This window comes from Vombatus ursinus, unplaced genomic scaffold (assembly GCF_900497805.2).
Source record: "Vombatus ursinus unplaced genomic scaffold, bare-nosed wombat genome assembly UNPS02014770.1, whole genome shotgun sequence".
NCBI lineage: Eukaryota > Metazoa > Chordata > Mammalia > Diprotodontia > Vombatidae > Vombatus > Vombatus ursinus.
This window is the reverse complement of record NW_020954548.1, coordinates 40,594,811-40,617,182: the sequence shown is the minus strand read 5'-3', so window position 1 is coordinate 40,617,182 and position 22,372 is coordinate 40,594,811. Positions and strand designations below refer to the sequence as shown.

Here is a 22,372-nt window from a genome sequence, read left to right as displayed (position 1 = left end):
GGCACTAAAATTATGGAGGATCAGGAAAGGTTTCCTGTATAAGGTGGAATTTTAGCTGGTACTTGAAGGAAATCAGCAAAACAGAAGGCAGGGATGAGAAGGGAAGAACATTCCAGGCATGGGGCAGAGCCAATGAAAATGCCTGGAACTGGGAGCTGTAATATCTTGTTCAAGGAACAGCAACAAGGTCAGTGTTACTGAATCATATGGGAGTGGTATAAGGTGTAAAAAACAGGTGATGTTGGAGGGCAGGTTATAGAAGGCTTTCAATGAGGATTTTATATTTGATGCTGGAGATGATAGGGAGCCGCTGGAGTTCAATGGGTGGGGGGAGTGGGGGGGGGGGAAACATGGTCAGACTTGCACTTTAGGAAGATCATTTAGACAGGTGAGTGGAGGATAGACTACAACTGTGGCAGGGAGACCAACTACAAGTCTACAAATATACATGCTATGTCCCCCAAGTGGAATGCTAGCTCCTTGGGAGAAGGGATCCATTCATTTTTTGTCTTTGTATCCTCACTGTCTAGCACAATGCCTTTTACAGAATAGGGATTTAATGTCACTTGTTGAGCTGAACTGGGAAATGAAGAGGTTTATGACTTATTCCATGAGTCAACCTCACTAACCACAGACTTAGAAGAAATGACCTGACTACAGAGATGATCATCGGTGCAGTGGGTAGAGCCCTGGGCCTGTGTGATCCTGGGGAAATCAATTAGCCAATCTGAGCCTCAATTCCTTCAGCTGTAAAATGGGGATAATATCAATAGCACCCACCTCCGAGGATTGCTGTGTGGATCAAATCAGATTTTTGTAAAGTGTCTGGTAAGACAGAAGCTGCTTACTAAAATGCTTATTCTCCCCACCTTCACTCTTACCTCCTTCATTCAATTTGATATCACAAACACACTACCCACACTCTGACCTATGTTCCAGAAGCAAACAGGTGGCACTCTGTCAGTTCCAGGAACTTGGAGACTAAGCCCAAGACAATATTAGGAGTACAATCCTAGTTACAAAAGCTGACCTTAAGGCCACGGCCACTGTCTGATGTCAGAAGGCTGGACCACACAAGGATTTACTCTTCACTTCCTACGGTACGGGGCAGCAAGGTGGCACAGTGGATAGAGCAACAGGCCTGAAGCCATCTTCCTGAGTTCAAATCTGGCCTCAGATACTAGATGTGTGATCCTGGGCAAGTCACTTAACCCCATTTGCCTCAGTTTCCTCATCTATAAAATGAGTTAGAGAAGGAAATGGCAAACCACTCCAGCATTTTTGCCAAGAAAACCCCAGATGGGGTCAGAAAGAGTTGGACGCCACTGAAAAATGACTAAACAACAACTGAACCCTACAGAAAGGAAGCAGGTAAGAAGGACCCAAGTTCCTCACTGCTTTTTCTGACCATGTTTTTTCTAAAGGTGGTGAGGTTGCCAGTGCCTTTGCTTTTGGCCAAAGAATTTCCCCCATGGTATGACTCAATCTTTGGTAGCTGTCATACAGCCACCTCCTACTCACAGGCACACACTGGCATTGGGAGACAGCATGTAGACGTTGTTCTCACACAGTGGGTAGATGATGATGGCCTTGCCCCAGTATACCAAGTGGGCAGCAAGCTGGAAAACCTATAGAGACACAAGAGGCAAGGGAAACAGGAAAAATGTAAAGCAAACTGCAATCTAGGTCTCACTCTAGGTGAGAGGTGTTTGCTAGAAGTCCAGGAGAACAGGCGATCCTCTCTACTTCCTCTCAGGGGGATTATCACAAGTCTCTGAAGAGCCCCCTCCCCCCCATTCAGAGACAACATGGGGCACGTAAGAATGAATCAGAGTTTCAAAAGAAATAACATGTTTTCAAGGCTTGTTTCCTATTTTGTACCAATTTTTACATTTCCAACTTCCTACCAGGTCCCAGTGGGCAGAAATTGTGCAGACAGACAGTACCTCCCCCTAACTTGGAGCCCTGGATTTGTGCCTTAAACAGATGAACTTGAAATCTGCTGTTTTGTATTATCATTTCCTGTGTAGTTCAACACACTCCTATTTTTAAAGAGGGTCATATTTTTTCAATCAGAGGTCCCTGCTATCCTGGCCTCTTTTAAGGGAAAGGGCTGGCTTCCTTATGACAGACCATTTGTCACCGAGGCTATACCACAGTGGTGGGAGTCATGAGACATGCGGTCCTTCATGGGGATTCAGGCTCCATACAAAGACAATGTCAAGCCTCATCTGAATTAACACTATAACTCTACTCAGGACAGAGTAGGTTTAGCAGAACACACAAGCACATGCAAGCATTTAGGGAGTTTTACCACACCACAGTTGTTAGTTTGAAATACCATAGGACATGTGTTTAATTAAAAAAAAATCTGTTAATTTAAATTATTTTTGTTTTAAGAGGATTTTTTTTTTTTGAGAAATCCATGACAGTCCTCAAGATAACTGAAGACAGCCCAGGATTGAGGAGACAGTAGGATTAGAAATCCTTGTCCTAGAAAAACCGGCAAATGGTGCCAAGGTTTTATATGATAGTCATTTGAGAGACTACTCAGACAAACCTCCCACCCAGGGAATGGGTTGCCACCACATGGTAGCAGCTCCATAATGCCCACTGACATAGCACTTCATGGTTACAAAAAGCTCATTTTATATTTATAGCAGCTCTTTTTGTGGTGGCCAAGAATTGGAAGTTGAAGGGATGCCCATTAATTGAGGAATGGCTGAACAAGCTGTGGTATATAAATGTGATGGAACACTATTGTTCCATAAGAAATGATGAGCAGGTGGGCTTCAGAAAAACTTGCAAGGACTTACATGAACTGATGCTGAGTGAAGTGAGAACCACCAGGAGAACACTGTATGCAGTAACAGCTACATTGTGTAATGACTAACTTTGATAGACTTAGCTCTTCTCAGCAACGTAAGGATCTAAGACAACTACAAAAGACTCATGGAAAATGCTATCTACATTCAAGAAAAAAAACTATGGAGTCTGAATATAGACAAGCATACTATTTGCTCTCTTTTTTTTTTGATTTCTTCTTTCTTCTGGTTTCTCCCATTTACAACAGGACTAATGTGAAAATATGTTTAATATGAACATATATGTATAGCCTATATCAGATTGCATGCCATCTGGGGGAGGGGAGAGGGGAAGAAAATTTAGAACTCAAAATCTTATGGAAGTGAATGTTGAAAACTAAAAATAAATAAATAAATATTAAAAATTAAAACAGAACAAAAAAGGCTCATTTTAGCTCATTTGATCTTTTCCCTATAAGGTAGGTAGTATAAATATCTCCATTTTACATAAGAAGAAACTAAGGTTCAAAAATGTAAACTGACTTGCTCAGGGTCACCAGTAAGGGCAGAGCTGGGATTTTACCTCAGATATTCTCATTTCAAGACTAGTGCTCCTGCCACCACCTAATAGGTGAGTGGTCATTTGGCCTCAGTTTAAATACCTCCAGGAAGGAAGAAATCACTTTTTTTTTTAAATAAGGAAACACTGTTCTGTTATTGAATGGATCTCATTTTTAGGGAATTCCTCTTTACAGTAAGTTGAAATCTATCTCCCTGTACCTTCCACTCAAGTATCCTTCTTATGCTGCCCAAAAAGAAAAGATTAGGGACTCAGTCTTCCATCTACTGAAAGCAAAGGAGGTTGTTTATGCAGTTTTACTCTCCTGTGGCACTTATTTATCCCAAAAGAAGCCCCACTGAAGGGAATTAGAATGAGCAAATTAAAGAAAGCCCAAGCCACCAGAGATCACTTTCCTGTGGGAAAGCCCTTTTATAGTTGCAATTCTGGGCATGTCCAAATTTATAAGGGGGAGTCAGGGCTAGGAAGTGTACTTCTTATTTTTATGGGAGAAAGATCCTTACTTTAAATAGACAAAAAGATAGGGAGGGACTCTAATTTACTTCACAACCCTGAAGCCTAACCAAGTTTTTCTTAACTTATATCTATTCTCTTCTTAGTCTTGCATTTGCATGCCTGTAGGCTATCATATTTCAATTTATACTCTCTGAAATGTCTCCATAAACAGGTTAAGTATATTTAAAAGGGAACTAAAAGGTGCTGGCTGTCTTTTTCAATATTTCCAGTGAGCCAAGATCTCATTGATATAGGCAACTCCTTTCAGTGATGAAGACCAGAGCCTTTCATGCCTTTAACAGATGGTCTTAGTGAGTTGCTGTGGCAGAAAAATTCATCACTTGGTGACAAACCACTTGAAAATAAGCCCCTCCAAACTTAACTAAGCTGGGTCTCTCAGATGACAGTCCACTGATGAGCCTTTGCTCAGTTTGGTGGGATCTGCCAAAGCACGTGCTCTGCTGGCACAGTTAAACCACTATGCCATTAGGAAGATTCAAAGGACTTCTGTTGAGGAAAGTGCAAAGTGCTGGTCAAGCTTGCGCTCATGCTCTCAATTCCTCTTTCTTGCCCATTCCCCCTCCATTTCTTCATTCCCCTCCCATTATCTCTCTCTCTCTACACACACACATACACACATATGCAATTACCATCATTTAGTAATCTAGCAATTCATTAATCATCACTCTTTCTTAATAAAAAATAATGAAGATAATGGTGTTAAACCCCAAGGCAAGTTTCTCACTAGCAGCAGGTTTTAACCTTGGTTTGGATACATTGATGACTACTGAGTGCACCATCTGAACATCCTAGACTACACCACTTGGATCTTAACAACTGAAAAAAGGGTAGGGTTGAGAGTGTAGCCTGTATGTCTTAAAATCACTCATGGAAAAGCTTTAAGGAAGATACTGCGACAAATGTTGAAGGCAGCCAACCTGGACACTTAGCATAGAACCTAACTCCACAAAATCCCAAATGAGGGAAGTGACTGTCTGAATCTTTCAAAGTTCTTCTCCTTTTAGATGCGCTTGTTCTATAAAGTTTTCAAAGTTGTATATTCCCTATCAGAGTCGGGGAAGTAGATGAATGCCTTAATTCACAAGAAACAAAAGCACCAGAGGTCAGTTCAGGACATAGGCCCTCGGGTGAAGAAGCCATTTTTGAGGGCTTAGACTTCCAGACAACCATGGTGGCAATCAATATTTTATTTATTGGCAATGGTGGTATTAAAAAAGGACACTGCAGAAAAACAAACAGTAGCACCAAGGTAAGGAAACCTTTAGTGAAGCAGCGGTACAGATCAAAGGGAAAAACTAACCATAAACACTGGGGATTCCTAGGACTTAGAGTTGTCTTTAGGAAGATGGAGGGTCAGGGCCCCTTAACTAGAGAGTAGGTTCCAGCACTAACAACTTATATCAAGCTGCCATTCATAATCAGAGTCCCAACACATACACAACCAGACGCAGTCAAACAGAAAATTTGAAAAACTGAAGGATTGTTTGATGAGTGATTTTGTCTTTTTCTTTCTTTTTACTTCCTTAATTACCTTATTTATGCTTATAGCCAGACATTATGGATATGTCACAGCTACAACCACATCCACAGAGATGCCCAGGGACCCCCCCCCAACATATTATCTTCCAATTGTACCCCAAACCTATCATACATGTCCCCCTTCCCCAAACCCTCCATTGTTCCCCTACTCACAAATGCCTTACAAACATCCCATCCCCCATACAATCACCCACTCCCCCCCCACACTACCAGGTAACCACCCCTCCTGTATCTATACACTATTCCCATATAACCCTTCCACACACACATGTAATCCCCCATACACATACCACAAACACAGATAAACATATTCAGATACACACACAACATCCCCATATACTCAAGCATATACACACACAAACATATATAGATACATAGTCCCATTGAAAGATAAATGACTTCCTAAGCCAATCAACAATTATCTGAGCATTTACCATGAGACTAGTACAATGCTGTACTGTAATTCAATTCATTTAATAAATACATATTTTGTACCTGTTATGTCCAGAGATGTGTCTAAGTGATTTGGGAGAAACAAAGATGAATAAGACATGGTTTTTGCACTCCAGGACAATGAAAGCTGGAAATAATTAATTAAGCCCATGGACAACAGATCAATAATAGGTTGTTAAGGGAATCTAGGTAAGCTGGGGTCATATCTTTAACTACATAAATTGGATATTCCTTTTTTTTTATTTTTAGTTTTCAACATTCACTTTTATAAGATTTTGAGTTCCAAATTTTCTCCCCCTTCCCCAAGATGGCATGCAATCTTATATAGGCTAGACATGTATAATCGTATTAAACATATTTCCACATTAGTCATGTTGAGAAAGAAGAATCAGAACAAAAGGGAAAAACAAGAAAGAAAAAAAAAGAAAATAGTATACTTTGATCTGCATTCAGACTCTACAGTTCTTTTTCTGGATATAGATAGCATTTTCCATCATGGGTCTTCAGCAATTGTGTTAGATCATTGTATTGCTGAGAAAAGCTAAATTGATCAAAGCTGATCATAGCATAATGTTGCTGTTACTGTGTACAACGTTCTCCTGGTTCTGCTCACTTCACTCAGCATCAGTTCATGTTAAGTTCAGGTTTTTCTGAAATTCACCTGCTCATCATTTTTTACAGGACAAAAGTATTACATTCACATACTACATTTTGTTCAGCCATTTACCAATTTATGGGCATCCTCTCAATTTCCAATTCTTTGCCAGCAGAAAAAGAACTGCTATAAATATTTTTTGTACAGGTAGATCCTTTCCCCTTTTTTATGATCTCTTTGGGATACAGACCTTAAACCAGATATTCTTAATCTGGGGTCCATGAATAGAATTCAGGTGGTCTATGAACTTAGATGGAAAAAAAATTACATCTTTATTTTCAATAGCCTTTGGTTTTCTTTGTAATCCTATATATTTTATTTTATGCATTTGAAAAAGTAATTCTGAGGAAAGGGTCCACAGGCTTGACCAGGCTGCCAAAGGGGTCCACAGCACACAAAAAGGTGAAGAACTCCTGACTAAATTGTCCCTGGATGGCCCAGAGACTAGACATTACACTGTACTGGACGGGTCATAAGTCTATCCCGAGGAGGCATTTCATAAATTCTAATGTTCTTGGTGACCAGATTTTGGTTTCCTCCTTCACCATAAAGATTCATATAATTTCCTTAATCTCTGTGAGCCCACAAATAAAGTGAAAAAGCTCTCTGGCCTCCACTAACTCCAAGGAAGCAACAGAACACACTTTTCTGAGAGATTTCAGCTGAGAGAAGTCAGTGACTGCCCTCTAGTGGTAATGGTCCATACACAAACGCACATGCGGGACAGGGGTGGAGGTTGGGGGCAGGAAGGGTAGAGAGAAGTGGTAGGAGGTACATTTGTTTCTTACAAGGAGACCTTCATTTAGTCTCACCTGTCTTCGCAACAACTCATCCTCTTGATCAAACAAGTTCTTTCCAAATTCTCTATTTCTTCACAATGGTACCACCATTCTCACAAATACTCAGGCTCAGTCCATCTTTCAAATATGGTTAAATTCATCTTTTTAGAGACAATTCTTGTTATGCCTCTCTGTTACTCAAAATCCTTCAATGGCTCTCCCCTGCATATGGGATAAAGTTGACATTCCTAACACACACAACTTTCCATAACCTTGCCCCACCCTACCTTTCCTGCATCATCTCTAATTCCTAAATAAATTTTATGTTCCAGGCAAACTGCAGTATTCACAATCCCTTATGCTTTCTCTACTCTTCACTTTCGTTACTTTCCCTCCTACCCCCATCCCCTCTACAATGTCCTTCCATCCTCTCTCTACCTATCAAAATCCTGCTCAGTTCAAATGTCATCTTCTCAACAAAGCCTTCATGACCCCAACCACAAGAGATCCTCTGAATTTCTATAACACTTCATTTGAACCCATCTCATGGACTTTATCACATTATACCTTGTACTGTAGTGACCTGGATATATCCTAATTCCCTAATAGATTAAGTGCCATGAGGGCAGGGGTCATGTTGTTGTATACATCTTTGTAATTAACCCAAATCCTAGCATAGTGTCCTGCATATAGAGGACACCTAATCAATTTTTGATAGATAAATGAATAAATGAATGGATAGATGGAGTGACTAACTGTTAAATAAACAGGAGTGGCGATTTCCTTGTCTCTTTAAAAGAATGAACACCTTTATCAATGACTGTTAGAAAGAAGAAGGGAAAATGCAAACATGTCAGTTCTACTGTCTGTATAGTAGAGGGAAAAGAGAGCAGGTGGTTATCATTTTTGCCTCCAATTAAACTAAGGGATTTTCTGTGGCTTTCAACAGCCCAGGTTTCCCTTACCCTTACTGCCACATAGATTCTACAAGTTCTTCTTCACACCCCACCTCCTACTTGCCTGTTTTTAAGTGAATTTTATATTTCTACAGCTATCGAGACAGCTCTATTTTTAGAGGTAAGGCAGCACCCACATTGCACAGGGGGAAGACTCTTAATCTTTTGACTCTCCTAGGTTCTAGAGCTGGTTTCTAAACTTAATAGCTGTGTAACCCTGAACAAGTCACCTAACTTCTGATCCATGGGGATAATAGCTACCATTGTCCCGCTTTGCCTTATTCAGTTTTTGTGAAAGGCAGACTATAGGGCTTTGGACACATGTGAGGGATGATGATTATGGTGATATCATTAATCAGTCTGCTGCCTTAATCTTCTATGTAACCTCTATTTACTTTAGGTAGTCCTACACCTGGGCCATATCTAAGCCCAACTTACTAATTCTGGAAAGAATGGCTCTTACAATGTGGGAGGTGCTCAGGAGTGAGAATGAAAAGATGGAGATGACAGAAAACTAGATTTCAGATTCAGGAGGACTATCATATGATAAAGAATTAACCTGATTCTTATTAGCTCCACGGAGCAGAATCATGACTAATGATGGGAAGTTACAGGGAGGCAGATTTGGGCTCATCATAAGGAATAACTTCCTAATAATTAGACCTATCCAGAAATGGAATGGGTTGCCTCTCTAGAAAGTGAGTTCCCCATCACTGGAAGCATTCAGTGAAGGCAAGATAAATATTTGGGGATGTGACAGAGGGGATTCCTGATTCAGGTATGCACTGGACTTGATAACCTCTGAACTCTATTCCAATTCTGAGATTCTTTGATTCTGACTAAACAAAATGATAAATATTAAAAAAAAAATAAAAATCTGAGTGAAAAAAAATTTTAAATTAATATAAAAGCAAAATACATCAATAATTACTTTAAATTTTAAATTGCCATTTGACAATTACAGTACCCCTTCCCTGTAGGACCCAAACTTTCAAAGACATTCTCTTTCCTTCCTCACATTCACCTGAAAGCAAGTTCTTTTTTGTGTTTTTAACTTGAAAGTACCAGGAGGTGGAATGAAATGCCTTAAATATAATCTGACTGCCAACTTCCAAGCCCAGGACAGCATTACCTCATCTAGCCTGGCAAATGACTTACATTTCTAGAGCATTTCCAAGGTTTATTATACCCCATTTTACAGAAGAAGAAATGAAGGCTCAGAGACACTGATGTCCCCATGATCACATTATAACACACAAAATGATATACATATATGATTTCATTACATTCTCACAACAGCCGTGTGAATTAGACATTACAGGTATTATCCTCATTCCTCAGATGAGGAAACTGAGGCTGAGAGTTTATATGACATGGCCATGGTTACACCTCACATGGGCCAGAAGCAGGGGCTGGCTCCAGACCTCTACTGCCCTCAAGTCCAACACTCTTTCCACCATATCATGCCGCTTCAGAAACAAAATTCTCCCTCCTCCTACAATGCCATACCATCAGTTAGCTCCCTAAAACCAAACCACTCTCCATTTCCCCTCCAGGAAGTGGTTAAATACATAAAGTCACTTTTGCCAACATGTATGACATGAGCATGGTCAAACTGACCACTGGGAAGCACTGGGTTATTGCTAGCACAGGTGCTACTTCCTGCCTCAGGTGACCACACAGGAGGATATTGCCTTGACCCTTCTAGCCTTTCTTAGGGTCCTAATCAACAGTTATGAAAGGTCATAAAATTTCCTAAATGATCTGATGTTTCCAGAGCACCAAACATGTTACCCTACTTTTTAAAGGGCTAATAGAAAACATTAAAAAAAACCCAACAGGTTCTTTGGGAGTGCCTAGTGATATTACAAATAGAATCACTGCAGCAAGTCTTTAAACAGGAATTTCCTAGAATGCTTAAGTTCCGTTAGTGAGCGCTAACTGTTTGACCAAAAGGCTATCAAATACAGAAATGAAACTAAGTGTCAGGAGCCACAGCCACTAAAGACCAATCTGAAAAGGAAGATGAAACATCGTTAACATAAGTAGAAGAGAGGATTTTATTTATGTCAGGTTTGTCAAAAACACAACTGTTTACAATGTGGCCCCACCTACAGCAAATAAAAGATTCATTACAGAAGAGTAGAACTGTTAACTCTACAAGTTTGATAGATACCAGCAAGGTAGTTGTCATTAGCATCAAGGGCCAAAGATAGTAACAGATTAGGATGAAAGGCTCACTGATAAGATAAGATCAGAAGAATGCAGTAAAATAATAGCTAGCATTTATATAGTGCTTTAAAGTTTGTAAAGCCTTACAAATATTTAATCCTTATAATAATCCTGGGAGGTCGATATGATTATTATTCCCATTTTTCAGATGAGGAAACTGAGGAAATAGGCATTTATATAGCACCTATTATGTGCCAGGCACTGTTCTAGGCATTTTATAAATGTTATTTGATTCTCACAACCCTGAAAGGTAGGTGCTGTTATCCTCATTTTATAGTTGAGGAAACTGAGGCAAAATGAGGTTAAATGAGTTGCTCAGGGTTACACAGCTATTAAGTATCTGAAGTGGGATAGGTCTTCCTGACTCCAAGTCCAAACACTGCGACCATCTAGCTGCCTGGGAGATGGAAGGCAGTGTGTTAATACTGTAAACAACATGAAACTCAAAAGTGTGGAAACTTATGATGTTGTCCCAGCTCTACTACTAACTAGCTGCATGATGTTGGGCAATTCATTTCCCCTCTCTGGGCTTTGCTTTCTTTAATGATAAAAAGGAGTTGGACTAGTGATCTCAAAGATCCCTTCCAGCCTTGACATGCAAGGATAGTATGAGAACCATCCAGGAAAAAAAAAAAAAAAAAGAAGAAGTGCATCTGTCTCATATATGTAAAAGCCCAGCTGGGAAAAAGATTGCTCAGGGTGGTCCAACAGCATCTGACTAATGCAAGCAGAAGCAGGAGACAGCAGCCAAAGAAAACTTTGGAAAAATCTGCTAACAGAACTTTTCAGAGGAGTCATCTCAAAGGCAAATGGTAGAAGCATCTTTAACTTTAAAAATTGGTCAAAAGGACTGTAATAAAATGTTCCTAGGAGAAGAGTCCAGCATTTCTCATCTCCCAGTTGCCATGAGACACTGTGAAGTTTTAAAAGTAACTAATGGCACCTTTTCAGTGAATACTGCCTCTCTCATACAGACCTTCAGTAATTCCGAGTGAGCAGCTACAGATTCTTCACAACAAAGGTGGTCTTAATCACTCTCACAAAGGCAGGGGAACAATTCAGCAGGGTTTCCTAGTCTACAAATCTCTTTCCTAATCTACTACCAAATAATTTTATTCTAATCTTCACCTTTTACATTCTCCCAGAAAAAAATGATAAGTAGTTTCCAAGGGACAATGAACATGCAAGAAAAAACATCTAATTCAGGTGCCATCTGAATGGTCCAATGCTTAGCTTTCAGTGTTCTATCTTATTTTACTAAATCTATGAACATATATATTGTTGTTCAGTTCTTTTTCAGTCATGTCTGACTCTTTGTGACCCCATTTGGAGTTTTCTTGGTAAAGATACTGAAGTGGTTTGCTATTTCCTTCTCCAGCTCATTTTACAGATTAAGAAACTGAGGCAAAAGGGATTAAGTGACTTACCCAGGGTCACGTGGTAAATGTGTAAGGCTGAATTTGAACTCAGGAAAATGAGTCTTTCTGACTCCAGGCCTGGCACTATATCCATTGAGCCATCTAGCTACCCCATGAATATATATACATGCCAAGAAGGTAAGTATAGCTATTACAGAGAACATCTAAGAAACTGGTAACTAGTTGCCAAACTATACCAATTGCTTAAGTGTTAGGTATCTCTGGCTGAGCTGGAATTCTGTTCCAAATCATTTGATACCAATGTGAAGGTTATGAAGTATTTTTTAGATTTCATATTAAGTCCCAGAATAGAGAAGATCTTGCTAAAAGGTACAGGAAAAGTTAAGGGGTCACCCTGGAAGAAACATCCATTTCCCAATTCCCATCCATCCTAATGCTTTTGACTTTTGACTTTCACTATGAACAGCTGTTCCCATTTCTCCACAGGTGGGCTATACAGTAATTATCTTTGTGGTATGAGATATGGTCCTCCTTCCCCCTGATCCCTACTGTATTTTAAATCCCTTTCCCTTCTTCCTTGCCATCTTCCTACTCCCACCCATCATGATCTAGTAGTTTCCACCAATCTCGGTCATTCAATGAATATAATCTCTCACACATACCTGTAGCAGTGCCAGATCGGCATCCTGAGCGAGCTGCTGCAGATTCTTTACAGCAGAGGTAGTCTTAATCACTCTCACAAGGGCAGGGGAACAGTCTAAGGGGAGTTCATTCAGTAGAGACTTCTCATCATTGAGTAGCAGTAAGGCATGGTAAGGCCTGCCACAGGAGAAACCCACATGGTAACTGAAATCATTCCAAGAACACTCAAAGCAATGAGGAGCCATGGGCCAGGGTCTGCTTCAGCACACAGCCTGCACAGACTATACAGGGGACTGCAAGAGGACTCAAGGGGGCCTTGGGAAGCAAATCTGGACTTGGCAGCTTCACTGCCTGTGGCCTAGTGTGTCAAACTCAAATAGAAACAGAGCCAATAATCTGTACATAAGGATTCCTGTGGGCTGCATAGTGACTTAGTTTTAAAATGTCACATTATCTATGTTTTACTGTATTTTTACTTATTTTATTAAAGATTTCCCAATTATATTTTAATGTGGTTTGGGCTGTCCTTGGGAGTACTGTGGGCTGCATCAGCTCACAGGTCTGTGTTTGACACCTGTGCCCTAGTGTACAATGCTAGGTCCAAACTGCAAATGCCAAGAGGTATTAAATAACTTAAGGGAACAAGCAGGGGAAATTAAATCAGATCCTGTGTCAGGAAAAATAGCAAAGAGGAGATAAGAAATGTGATGGGTGCTTCTTAAATCAGTTAGAAATATTACTGGGGAATACAGTTCTTCCCATACAGTTTGGGGAGAGGTACTAGACTTAAAATCTAAAGGCCTGGGCTTGCATTCTGTAAAATGGAGATAATAACTGTATGTTATGAGGACAGTGCTTTGAAAACTTTTGAAATGCAAGCTCTCCAAAAGGAAAGCTTTGTGTGTGAGAAAAACAAAAACAAAACAAAACTAAAACCTAGATTGAAGAAGTTTTTAGGAGTAAGGAAACTTTTTAAAGGAAAGAGAGAGATAATGCACATTCCCATACTTCACTGTTGACAAAGAACTTTTCTCACAAGAATTATTACATCCATTTTATAGGTGAAGTGGCCTAGAGGGTTGGTGACTTGCCCGTGGCCATCCAAATGGGAAGAATGAGGAGCAGAACTCTTGACAACAGGGCACGCACCCTTTTCAAGGTACCACACTGATTAAGCTTTTATCACCTATTTCTTTGATGGAAATTTGTAAATTTGGTGAAGAAGTCAATCAGAAACAAGAAAGGCCTTGAGAAGGCAGCCCCATGATAACTAAGTCAGACTTGCAAAGAGTTAAAAATGAACTACTCAGCTTAGCCCTGGGCTGCAGCTCACTCCCCTGAAATCTGGCATTCATGAGGTAAAACAAATGGTCACTAGGCCTAGGGCTGAGATCACAGAAAAAGATCTAAACCCACCCTGGGTGCAGCAGGGATGGAGCAAAGGGATGGGCATTTCAGCCATTCCTGGGCACTGCCTCTTCTAAAATAAAAGCCTGTCATATTTTGACTATGACAAATGGCAGAACCCCACTGCCGATTTCGGTAGGAAGCAGGGGAGTAAAAGCACCTGGCCTATGGGTCCAACCGCTTTCAGAAGTAATGTAATCTGCAAAACATTTGGAGTAGAGAGCACAGAGCAATCCAGAAAGGACAACAATGATCTAGGAATTACTGGAGAGAAGTGGGAGCACAAGCCCCTTGGAGAACAAGATGTAGTTACCGGATAGCTTTCAGACTTCTTTCGATGGCTTCCGGAGGTATAAAATTTGTTGCGACATAATGGATTTTATGAGGCAGGCAGAAGCTCACTTCCAGCCAATTGTTGATGTGTAACCGTACCACACCAGTGGTACACAGGCTGCAGAAGACCAAACATAACAATGTTATTTGTGGAGCCTGCATCCTGCTGCATCAAACTGCACATAGGCTGTCTCGTTCTTGTATTTATTTATTTATTTTTGTCTCGCTCTTTTAGTAAGACTTTCTTAAATGGCTTTTGATAAGAGATTTCCTTTTACATGTTCAACACATTACAAAGACCCACTTACTGAAATTTCACAAATTAAATCCCAACCTGGGTATTCTGTTTCTCATTCAACCTGCTCCTGCTTGTCAGAAGAAACATGAAAGTGGATATTAAACTGTTCCCTTACCATAGGAAAACCACAGGAGGAAGGTTGTTATTGCTTGGAAAATAAAGAAAATGCATGATAGGCATCACTCACATTCTTTATTTCTAGCCTTGGGATCTACGGTTCAGTAACAATGCTGAAAAAATCAACTGTAAGAATCTTTGATCATTCCTATCCCTGAAGACCAATGAGAAGAATGAGCACGTTTGGCACAAAAGAATAAATTCAGTTATAGGGCTTCCTTTCAACAGCTCATCAGAGCCTGGTTTTTGCCTCACTAACCATGACTTCAGCATCTGTTCTGCACAGAATCTTCATAGAATTTCAGAGTCAGAGGAACCCCAATGGTCATCATATGGAACCCATACAAAGAATTCCCTCTATAACAAATCTGATGAGAAACCACCCAACCTTTGTCTAAAGACCTTCAATGAAGGAAAGCCCCCTACCTCCAATGACAATCTATGCCACTTTCAGGTAGCTTTAATTGTTAGGAAGTGTGTCCTTATATAAACCTAACTTTAAATTTAAACTTTGAGCTAATGCTCCTAGTTCTACCCACTGTGACCACATAGAATAATCCCTCTTCCAATTCCTCCTTCACATAGCAGCCCTTCAAATATTTGAAGGTGAATGAATAGTCAACACCTACTACAGTAAGGAAAAGGATGTGTCATGCCTGTTATAATGGATAAGGCTCAAAAACTGGCCAAAAGCTGAAATTAGAAAAGACCTGAACAAAAAATTAGTCTAGGCTCTGGGTTGTAGAAAGGGGGCCCCTCAAGGGAACGTATACTTTACCTGGCAAGTTTCATATTCAGAGTGTATTATTTTAATATCTGTTATTTTTAAGACATGTGGAGAGATGGGACAAGGAAGAGAATTATGGTCCTTTGTCTTAGAAATTTAACACATGAGTTATACTAACTGCCTCCAAGGAGCATGTTAATGGAGATAGCCATAAGAAGGATCACAAGAATGCAGCATGAGTGGAACCTAAAATAAGATAGTCAGAAAATGAACCCCAAGATGAACCACGAATGAACTATACAGAGCAGTAAAATGGTTACCAAGACAGTGGAGCTTGGACTCAGACTAGGAATATATAGAGCTATATAAATTACAACAAACAACAACTGAGGCAGGATGTTGGAGCGGCATCTGAGACTGAAGGAGAATGGGATGTGGCTTATTGCATAAAACAGCATGTATCCAGGGAAGGAGATTTTGTCAATGCATTCAGGATAGGCCCATTTCCCAAACCTTTTAACTGTACTTATATAGAACCAATAAAATACTTAGATAAATCCAGGTTTCTTCCAAATGACACCATGACCCAGGGAAAGCCACTGTATGGTGGGGGAAGAAGAAGGAAGGGGGAGAAATTGAGGTAAGAAGGACAAGAAAGAATCTTAGAGTTGGATGGGATCTAAAAGGTCATCTAGTCCCATTCTTAATCTAAAAAGAATCCCAAAATGTGGTCCTCCATCTTTGCCTGAAACATATGTAATAAGAAGGAACCCATTACTTTGTATAGGCAGTTCTACTTTTGCATAGTTCTAACTTTTGCACAGTTAGAAATTAAATTAGAAAAAATGAAAGGTCCCTTGTAGCTTGGACTCTGCGTCCACCTTATAAGTGAGCCATTGGGAAGTGAGACATCTCTAATTCCACAGGTTGATGTTGGAGGATTGCCAGTCCCTAGTTGTCTTTTTAGCTTCACACAAAGGAGAATGCTGGTAGTAGGACCCACACAAAGATGCTTTTATATGTATAATAGAGATGTTGGAACTGCAGGAGACCTTAGAAATCATCTCATCCACTTTGGTGGACTAACTAGCAGAAGAGGTGAAATAGGAATCTAGGTCTCCAAATTCTTCTTTCTTTTTGTTGTTCAGTCATGTCTGACTCTTTGTGACTCCATTTGGTGTTTCTTGGCAGAGATACTGGAGTGGTTTGCCATTTCCTTCTCCAGCTCATTTTACAGATAAGGAAACTGAGGCAAACAGGGTTCAGTGACATGCCTAGGGTCACACAGCTAGTAAATGTCTGAGGCTGGATTTGAACTCAGGTACACTCCAGGCCTGGCACCCAATCCACTGCAGCACTTAGCTTCCCTAGTACTCTCTACTACACCTCAACTCTGCAGAAGAGTAGAAAAAAAAGAGAGAACGAGAGAATAAAGGCAGTCAGCATCATTACTAAGATGAACCTACCTCATGCGGCCTTTGACGCTGCTGATATCATGTAATTTTCCTTCTACTATGCTCTTAATCATGTTGACTTTTCTGACACCAGTTTGGGTTTGGATATTTGTTATAATTGATTGACAACCACTCCCTACATTGAGCTCTGTTCCTTGCACTAACTGTTGCAAGATGGCTTATTTGTTTTCCAAATAAGTCTCCTGCATATTTCTAGGTTGGGAGACTTCAGAACTTAAAAAAAAAAAAGTGAACAGTGCTCTTTTAAGAATATTGCTAATGAAGCACTGACGATGAATATAGGATCCATCTCCTGAATGACTGCTGATGGATTCAAAATACAGAATCAGACATTAGGCTACAATGTGGGAATTTATTTTGCTTGACTACACATATTTATTTTTCTTTTGGGCTTTGTTTTTTTTTTTTTCTTTTAAATCAAGGTTGTGTGGAAGGGAGATAAATGCTTGTTAACTGAAAAATGGGATAAAATGAAAAAAACTCTTAAAGGATATTCTTAATGCCTCTGCCATAGAATAATCAGTAAAGATAATTTGTTTGTAGAATATATTTAAAGGAAGGTCTTGGGAAAAAACTTTAACTATAAGTTTTATATGGACAATTTCAGAGGAAACTGAGAAGACCTTTGTGAACTGATGTAGAGTGAAATAAGTTAGAGAACAATTTGTACAATGATAACACTATAGAGAAAAACAACTTTAGAACTCTGACCAAAGTAACAATAAACTATGAGTCGAAAAGAAAGATGAAACATGTCATTCACTTCCTGACAGAGAAGGGATGAACTTAAAATCCAGAAAGAGAAATACAATTTAAAGATATGGTTAATGTAAGAATTTGTTTTGCTGTATTGCTGTATTGAAGGGTGTGGTTTTGGGGTTTGCATGTTTTGTTTTTTTTAATTTGCCCAGTGGGTGGGAAGAGTAATACCAACAGTAATTAAAAAAAAATACTTGTACTTGAAAAATTAAGAAAAAGCAATAAAACCCAGTAAGTTTTATGCTTTGTACATAATCATTAAATTAAGCAACAATAATTATACCTGTGTCTGTATTTATAGTTCCTCTCTATCTAAATCCCTTGGAGAAATGGAAAAGTCAGGGGCAGCTAGGTGGCTCAGTGGATAGAGCACCGGCCCTGGATTCAGGAGGAAAAGTTCAAATCTGGCCTCAGACACAAGATACTCACTAGCTATGTGACCCTGGGCAAGTCATTTAACACCACTGCCAAGCCAAAAAAGCAAAAAAATAAAAAATAAAAAAAATGTTACATTCTCTGCAATATCAACATCTCTAAAATATATTACTAGACTTATGACTAAATTATGTGAGTCCTGCTGGTGGGTATATTAAGTAGTTATATTAAGTTATATTAAGAAACATTTCCAGTTCTGCTCAGGTATTCAGGCCCAAATCTGGGAAAACAAAGACTGAGTGTCCTTTAGATCCTATTTCATTTCACTTGGAGATCAAGCACAATCACTGCCTTGTCTATTCCCAAAGCCAGAGATCTGAAGAAATGCAGTGCCAATGAATGTGAAATGGGTCCCTTGAATGTCAGCAGAGAACAAGAAAGGTATGATATGGAAGTAACACAATCTACCTTTTTGCATCATGCCTGTGAAGAACTGAGAGTCATCGAAGAAAGGCTACTTAGGGTTCTAGTGCTGCACAAAGACACTGACCTTCCAGTCAGGGGCACACTGTCGGACCACTTAATTATGGATAGGAAAAGCCAGCATATCAAAAATGAGCTATGCTATGGAAAAGCGGCATGCTGTAGTTGAAAGAACACCTGTTCGGAAGTTGGAAACCCTATTAAAACTTAAAACTGCTCTATGACTTTTGGAACACCCTGTTTATTTAAGTCCCAATACCGCCATTTATTGGCTTGTGTGACTTTGTCCACTCACTCAACTTCCTGTAGCCCCAGTTGCCTCATCTATTAAAAAATAATAATTCATATGACTTTAGTTATAGAAATAGTATGAAGATCAAATGAGATAACATATGCAGTATCCTTTTTTTATTTTGTTTTTTTTGGCTAAGCCATTGGGGTTAAGTGACTTGCCTACAGTCACACAGCTAGTGAGCATCATGTGTCTGAAGCTGGATTTGAACTCAGGTCCTCCTGATTCCAGGGCCAGTGCTCTATCCACTGCACCACCTGGCTGCCCCTGCAGTATCCTTTTTAAACCAAAAGGGCTACATAAAGGTCAGCTGTTGTATTATCTTTTATCCCAAACCCATGTTTTCTGCCTTCAATGCCAGCGGTCCCCCGAGCTTCTTCTAACCAACTCACATCAACAAAGTTGGTAAAGACCTTTCGGTTAGCTAAAGTACAGGTAAAAATAAACCAACCTCTTTCCTCTCAGAAAGGGGCTGCATAATTAGGAGGGGATACTAGATAATAGCTAGAAGAAACCTCATCTAGGTTAGTTCCACATTCTACAGATGGAGAACCTGAGGCCCAACTCCAACCCAGGTCCTATAAATTCAAATCAAGTACCCTTTCCACTGCACTAAATTGTCTCTCTGAAATACCAGCAGGAGGAGAAATAAAAGCATCCCCAAATCCTACTTTCTGAAAGGTCCTCACTGCGTAAGCTGATTTCTACTATGACAATTTTATTTTCTAGTTGGCTCATTTTTGCCAATATTTACCTCTTGCCTACAATTAAAGTACAAATAAGAGTTTATATTTCCATAGCATTTTGTAGTTGACAAAGCACTTTCCTCACAACTCTGCCACTTTGGTGATGCAAGTATTATTCCCATTTCGCGGATGAGGATAAAGGACTCAAAAAGGTTTAATGACTTTCCCATTAAAGGACTTTCATGAAATTAATTCTGGGCGTTAAAGACCATACCAATGGAATGCAATATCTGCTGGGTCACATTAAGAGTGAAAGGCTTCAAGTATGAATTTAGGGACTGAACATCTGCTGTCCAAAGACCAATGTTGCTAAATTCAGAGACAAAAAGATTGACCACACAAGAATGAATTTTTCAGCCATAGAAACTCACAAAGATCATCTTCTAAGATGTGTAGGCAAATATGCAATAACTAAATCATAGAACCTTGATGTAGTAACATGCCAAAGCAATGCTATGAAGTAGTAAAAGCAGCCTTCTGACTCCAAATCCAGGGCACTTTCCACTATACTACAGAGCTTTTCCACCCCAATGTGCTCTGATAACAAAGGCATGCCATTTTGCACATGAACATTTTGAAAATCTTAATTAGATATTTATGTCAGATCAGCTCACAATTTTTAGGCAGTCTCTTCTTTTTAAAGTATCTCTTTCATGGGGATACTTAACCTGATGTTTTTCCCCAGAGAAGCAAAACAACCACCAGTGATCACAATAACCTAAAGTAAAAGTGGAGGTAGTGTGAGCTATCACTATGATCTGAGAGAAGGAACAGATTTAGCCTTAACACTCATATTTCCAAAGGACTGCATTAATAAAACTGAGCTATTGCTATAGGGCCTAAGGGTCTGGGAGGAGAATCAGACTATTGTTCTTTTTCACAAAGTCCTTCAGAGGATGAATGTATAATAATAGGATTTAACAAGGTTCAAGAGTATGATGGGGAAATCCATGGGTTTCTCCCTTGGTTCCTATATTTAAATGCACTGATCTTGACTTCATTAGGGAATGAGTATTAATAAAACACGTCTGGAGCTGATAAAGTCATGCTGCAGGCTGCTCCTTAGCTTTCAGAGCTCTGCTTGTCTTTGGTTTGGGGTATTCCAGGATTATGAATCTTATACTAAACTTTGAAAAATGGTTTCAGCTTCTTAAATAAACAAAGTAAGAATAAGAAACCTATTAAATGAGAATCATATAAGTGGTCCAATTTTAACTGCTGTTATTTCTGCTATTATGGCAATGGTATAGAACTGAAAAATTAAACAATGTTTTATTATCATCTTATTTTCCCGTTCCAGTTGTTCAGCCACGTCTGACTCTCCATGACCCCTTCTGTGACTTTCTTGGCAAAGATACTGGAGTAGTTTGCCATTCCCTCCTCCAGCTCATTTTACAGATGAGGAAACTGAGGCAAACAGGGTCAAGTGACTCGCCCAGGTCACATTGCTACTAAGTGTCTGAGGCTGGATTTGAACTCAGGAGGTTGAGTATTTCTGACTTAAGGTCCAGTTATGCCACCTAGATACTCACAGACATCTTTCATCCTTGTCTTCTGTTTTGTAAAAAAAAAAAAAAAAAAAAAACCAAAAAACTAGAGCAAAGATTCCTCAGTGGAGAAGGTGAAATCCATTCTATTTATAGATGTGTCATTTTAAACAAAATTCAAATACTCATCTGAAGATTCCAGAATTAGGAGTCAAGGAAATATCAAATATGTATCCTGTCATTTCAAACATATTCTACAAGTATTTCAAAGAATCCTTATCCTTTCCTCTAAGGATCACAAAGCATATACACAAGCAATTACATGTAAAAAGGCAAACAAGTGATCATCTGGGAATCAAGCTGATGTAATAGAAAGAACATAATGGACTTGAGTTAGCAGAAAGAAGAAACAAAAGCTATGTATCGGCATATAAAAAAATGCTTTAAATCACTAGTGATTACAGAAATGCAAATTTAAAACTCTGAGGTACCACCTCACATCTATCAGAGTGGCTAATACGACAGAAAAGGAAAATGACAAATGTGGGGGGGGGAATGTGGGGAAATTGAGACACATGCAGTGTTGGTGCAGTTGTGAAGTGGTTTGACCATTCTGAAGAACAATTTGGAACTATGCCCAAAGGACTAGAAAACTGTACATACCTTTGACCCAGAAAAACCACTACTAGGTCTGTACCCCAAAGAGATAAAAAAGGAAAAGGACCTATATGTACAAAAATATAACACCTCTTTTTGTAGTGGCAAAGAATTAGAAATTGAGGTGATGCTCATCAATTGGGGAATAGCTGAATAAATTGTGGTATGTGATTGTGATGGTGCTATTGTGCTATAAGAAATGATGAGCAGGATGCTTTCAGAAAAACTTGGGAAGGACTTACATGAACTAATGCAAAGTGAAATGAGCAGAATCAGGAGAATATTGTATACAGTAACAGCAATTTATACAATGATCAACTGTGAACGACCAAGCTGTTCTCAGCACTGCAATGATCCAAGAAAATTCCAAAGGACTTATGATGAAAATTGCTATCTACTTCCAGAGAAGAACTCATGGCATTGGAATAAAGAATGAAGCATACTTTTTTTACTTTCTTTATTATTCTTGGTTTTTTGGTCTGCATTTTCTTTTGCAACATAGCTAATATGGAAATGTTTTGCATGATTGCACATGTATAAGCTATATCAAATTGTCTACCTTATGAAAGAGGGGAGAAGGGAAGGAGGGAGAAAGAGAATTTGATACTCAAAATTTTAAAAAAACAAATGTTAAAAATTTTGTTTACATGTAATTAAGAAAAAATAAAATAAAAATTAAAG

At 39.3% G+C, this 22,372-nt stretch overlaps 1 protein-coding gene across 3 annotated transcripts in view; it reads right to left on the bottom strand.

Annotated features, from left to right (window-relative positions):
- The window catches only part of LOC114043711 (GATOR complex protein NPRL3), an 80,700-nt gene that overhangs the window by 20,938 nt on the left and 37,390 nt on the right, over positions 1–22,372 (bottom strand). For all 3 annotated transcript variants that reach the window (XM_027862815.1, XM_027862816.1, XM_027862817.1), the window contains 3 exons: positions 14,256–14,393; positions 12,556–12,712; positions 1,522–1,628 (listed from right to left, as the gene is read on the bottom strand). In XM_027862815.1, the coding sequence (XP_027718616.1) occupies positions 1,522–1,628; positions 12,556–12,712; positions 14,256–14,393 (402 nt within the window). The remainder of the gene's footprint in view (positions 1–1,521; positions 1,629–12,555; positions 12,713–14,255; positions 14,394–22,372) is intronic.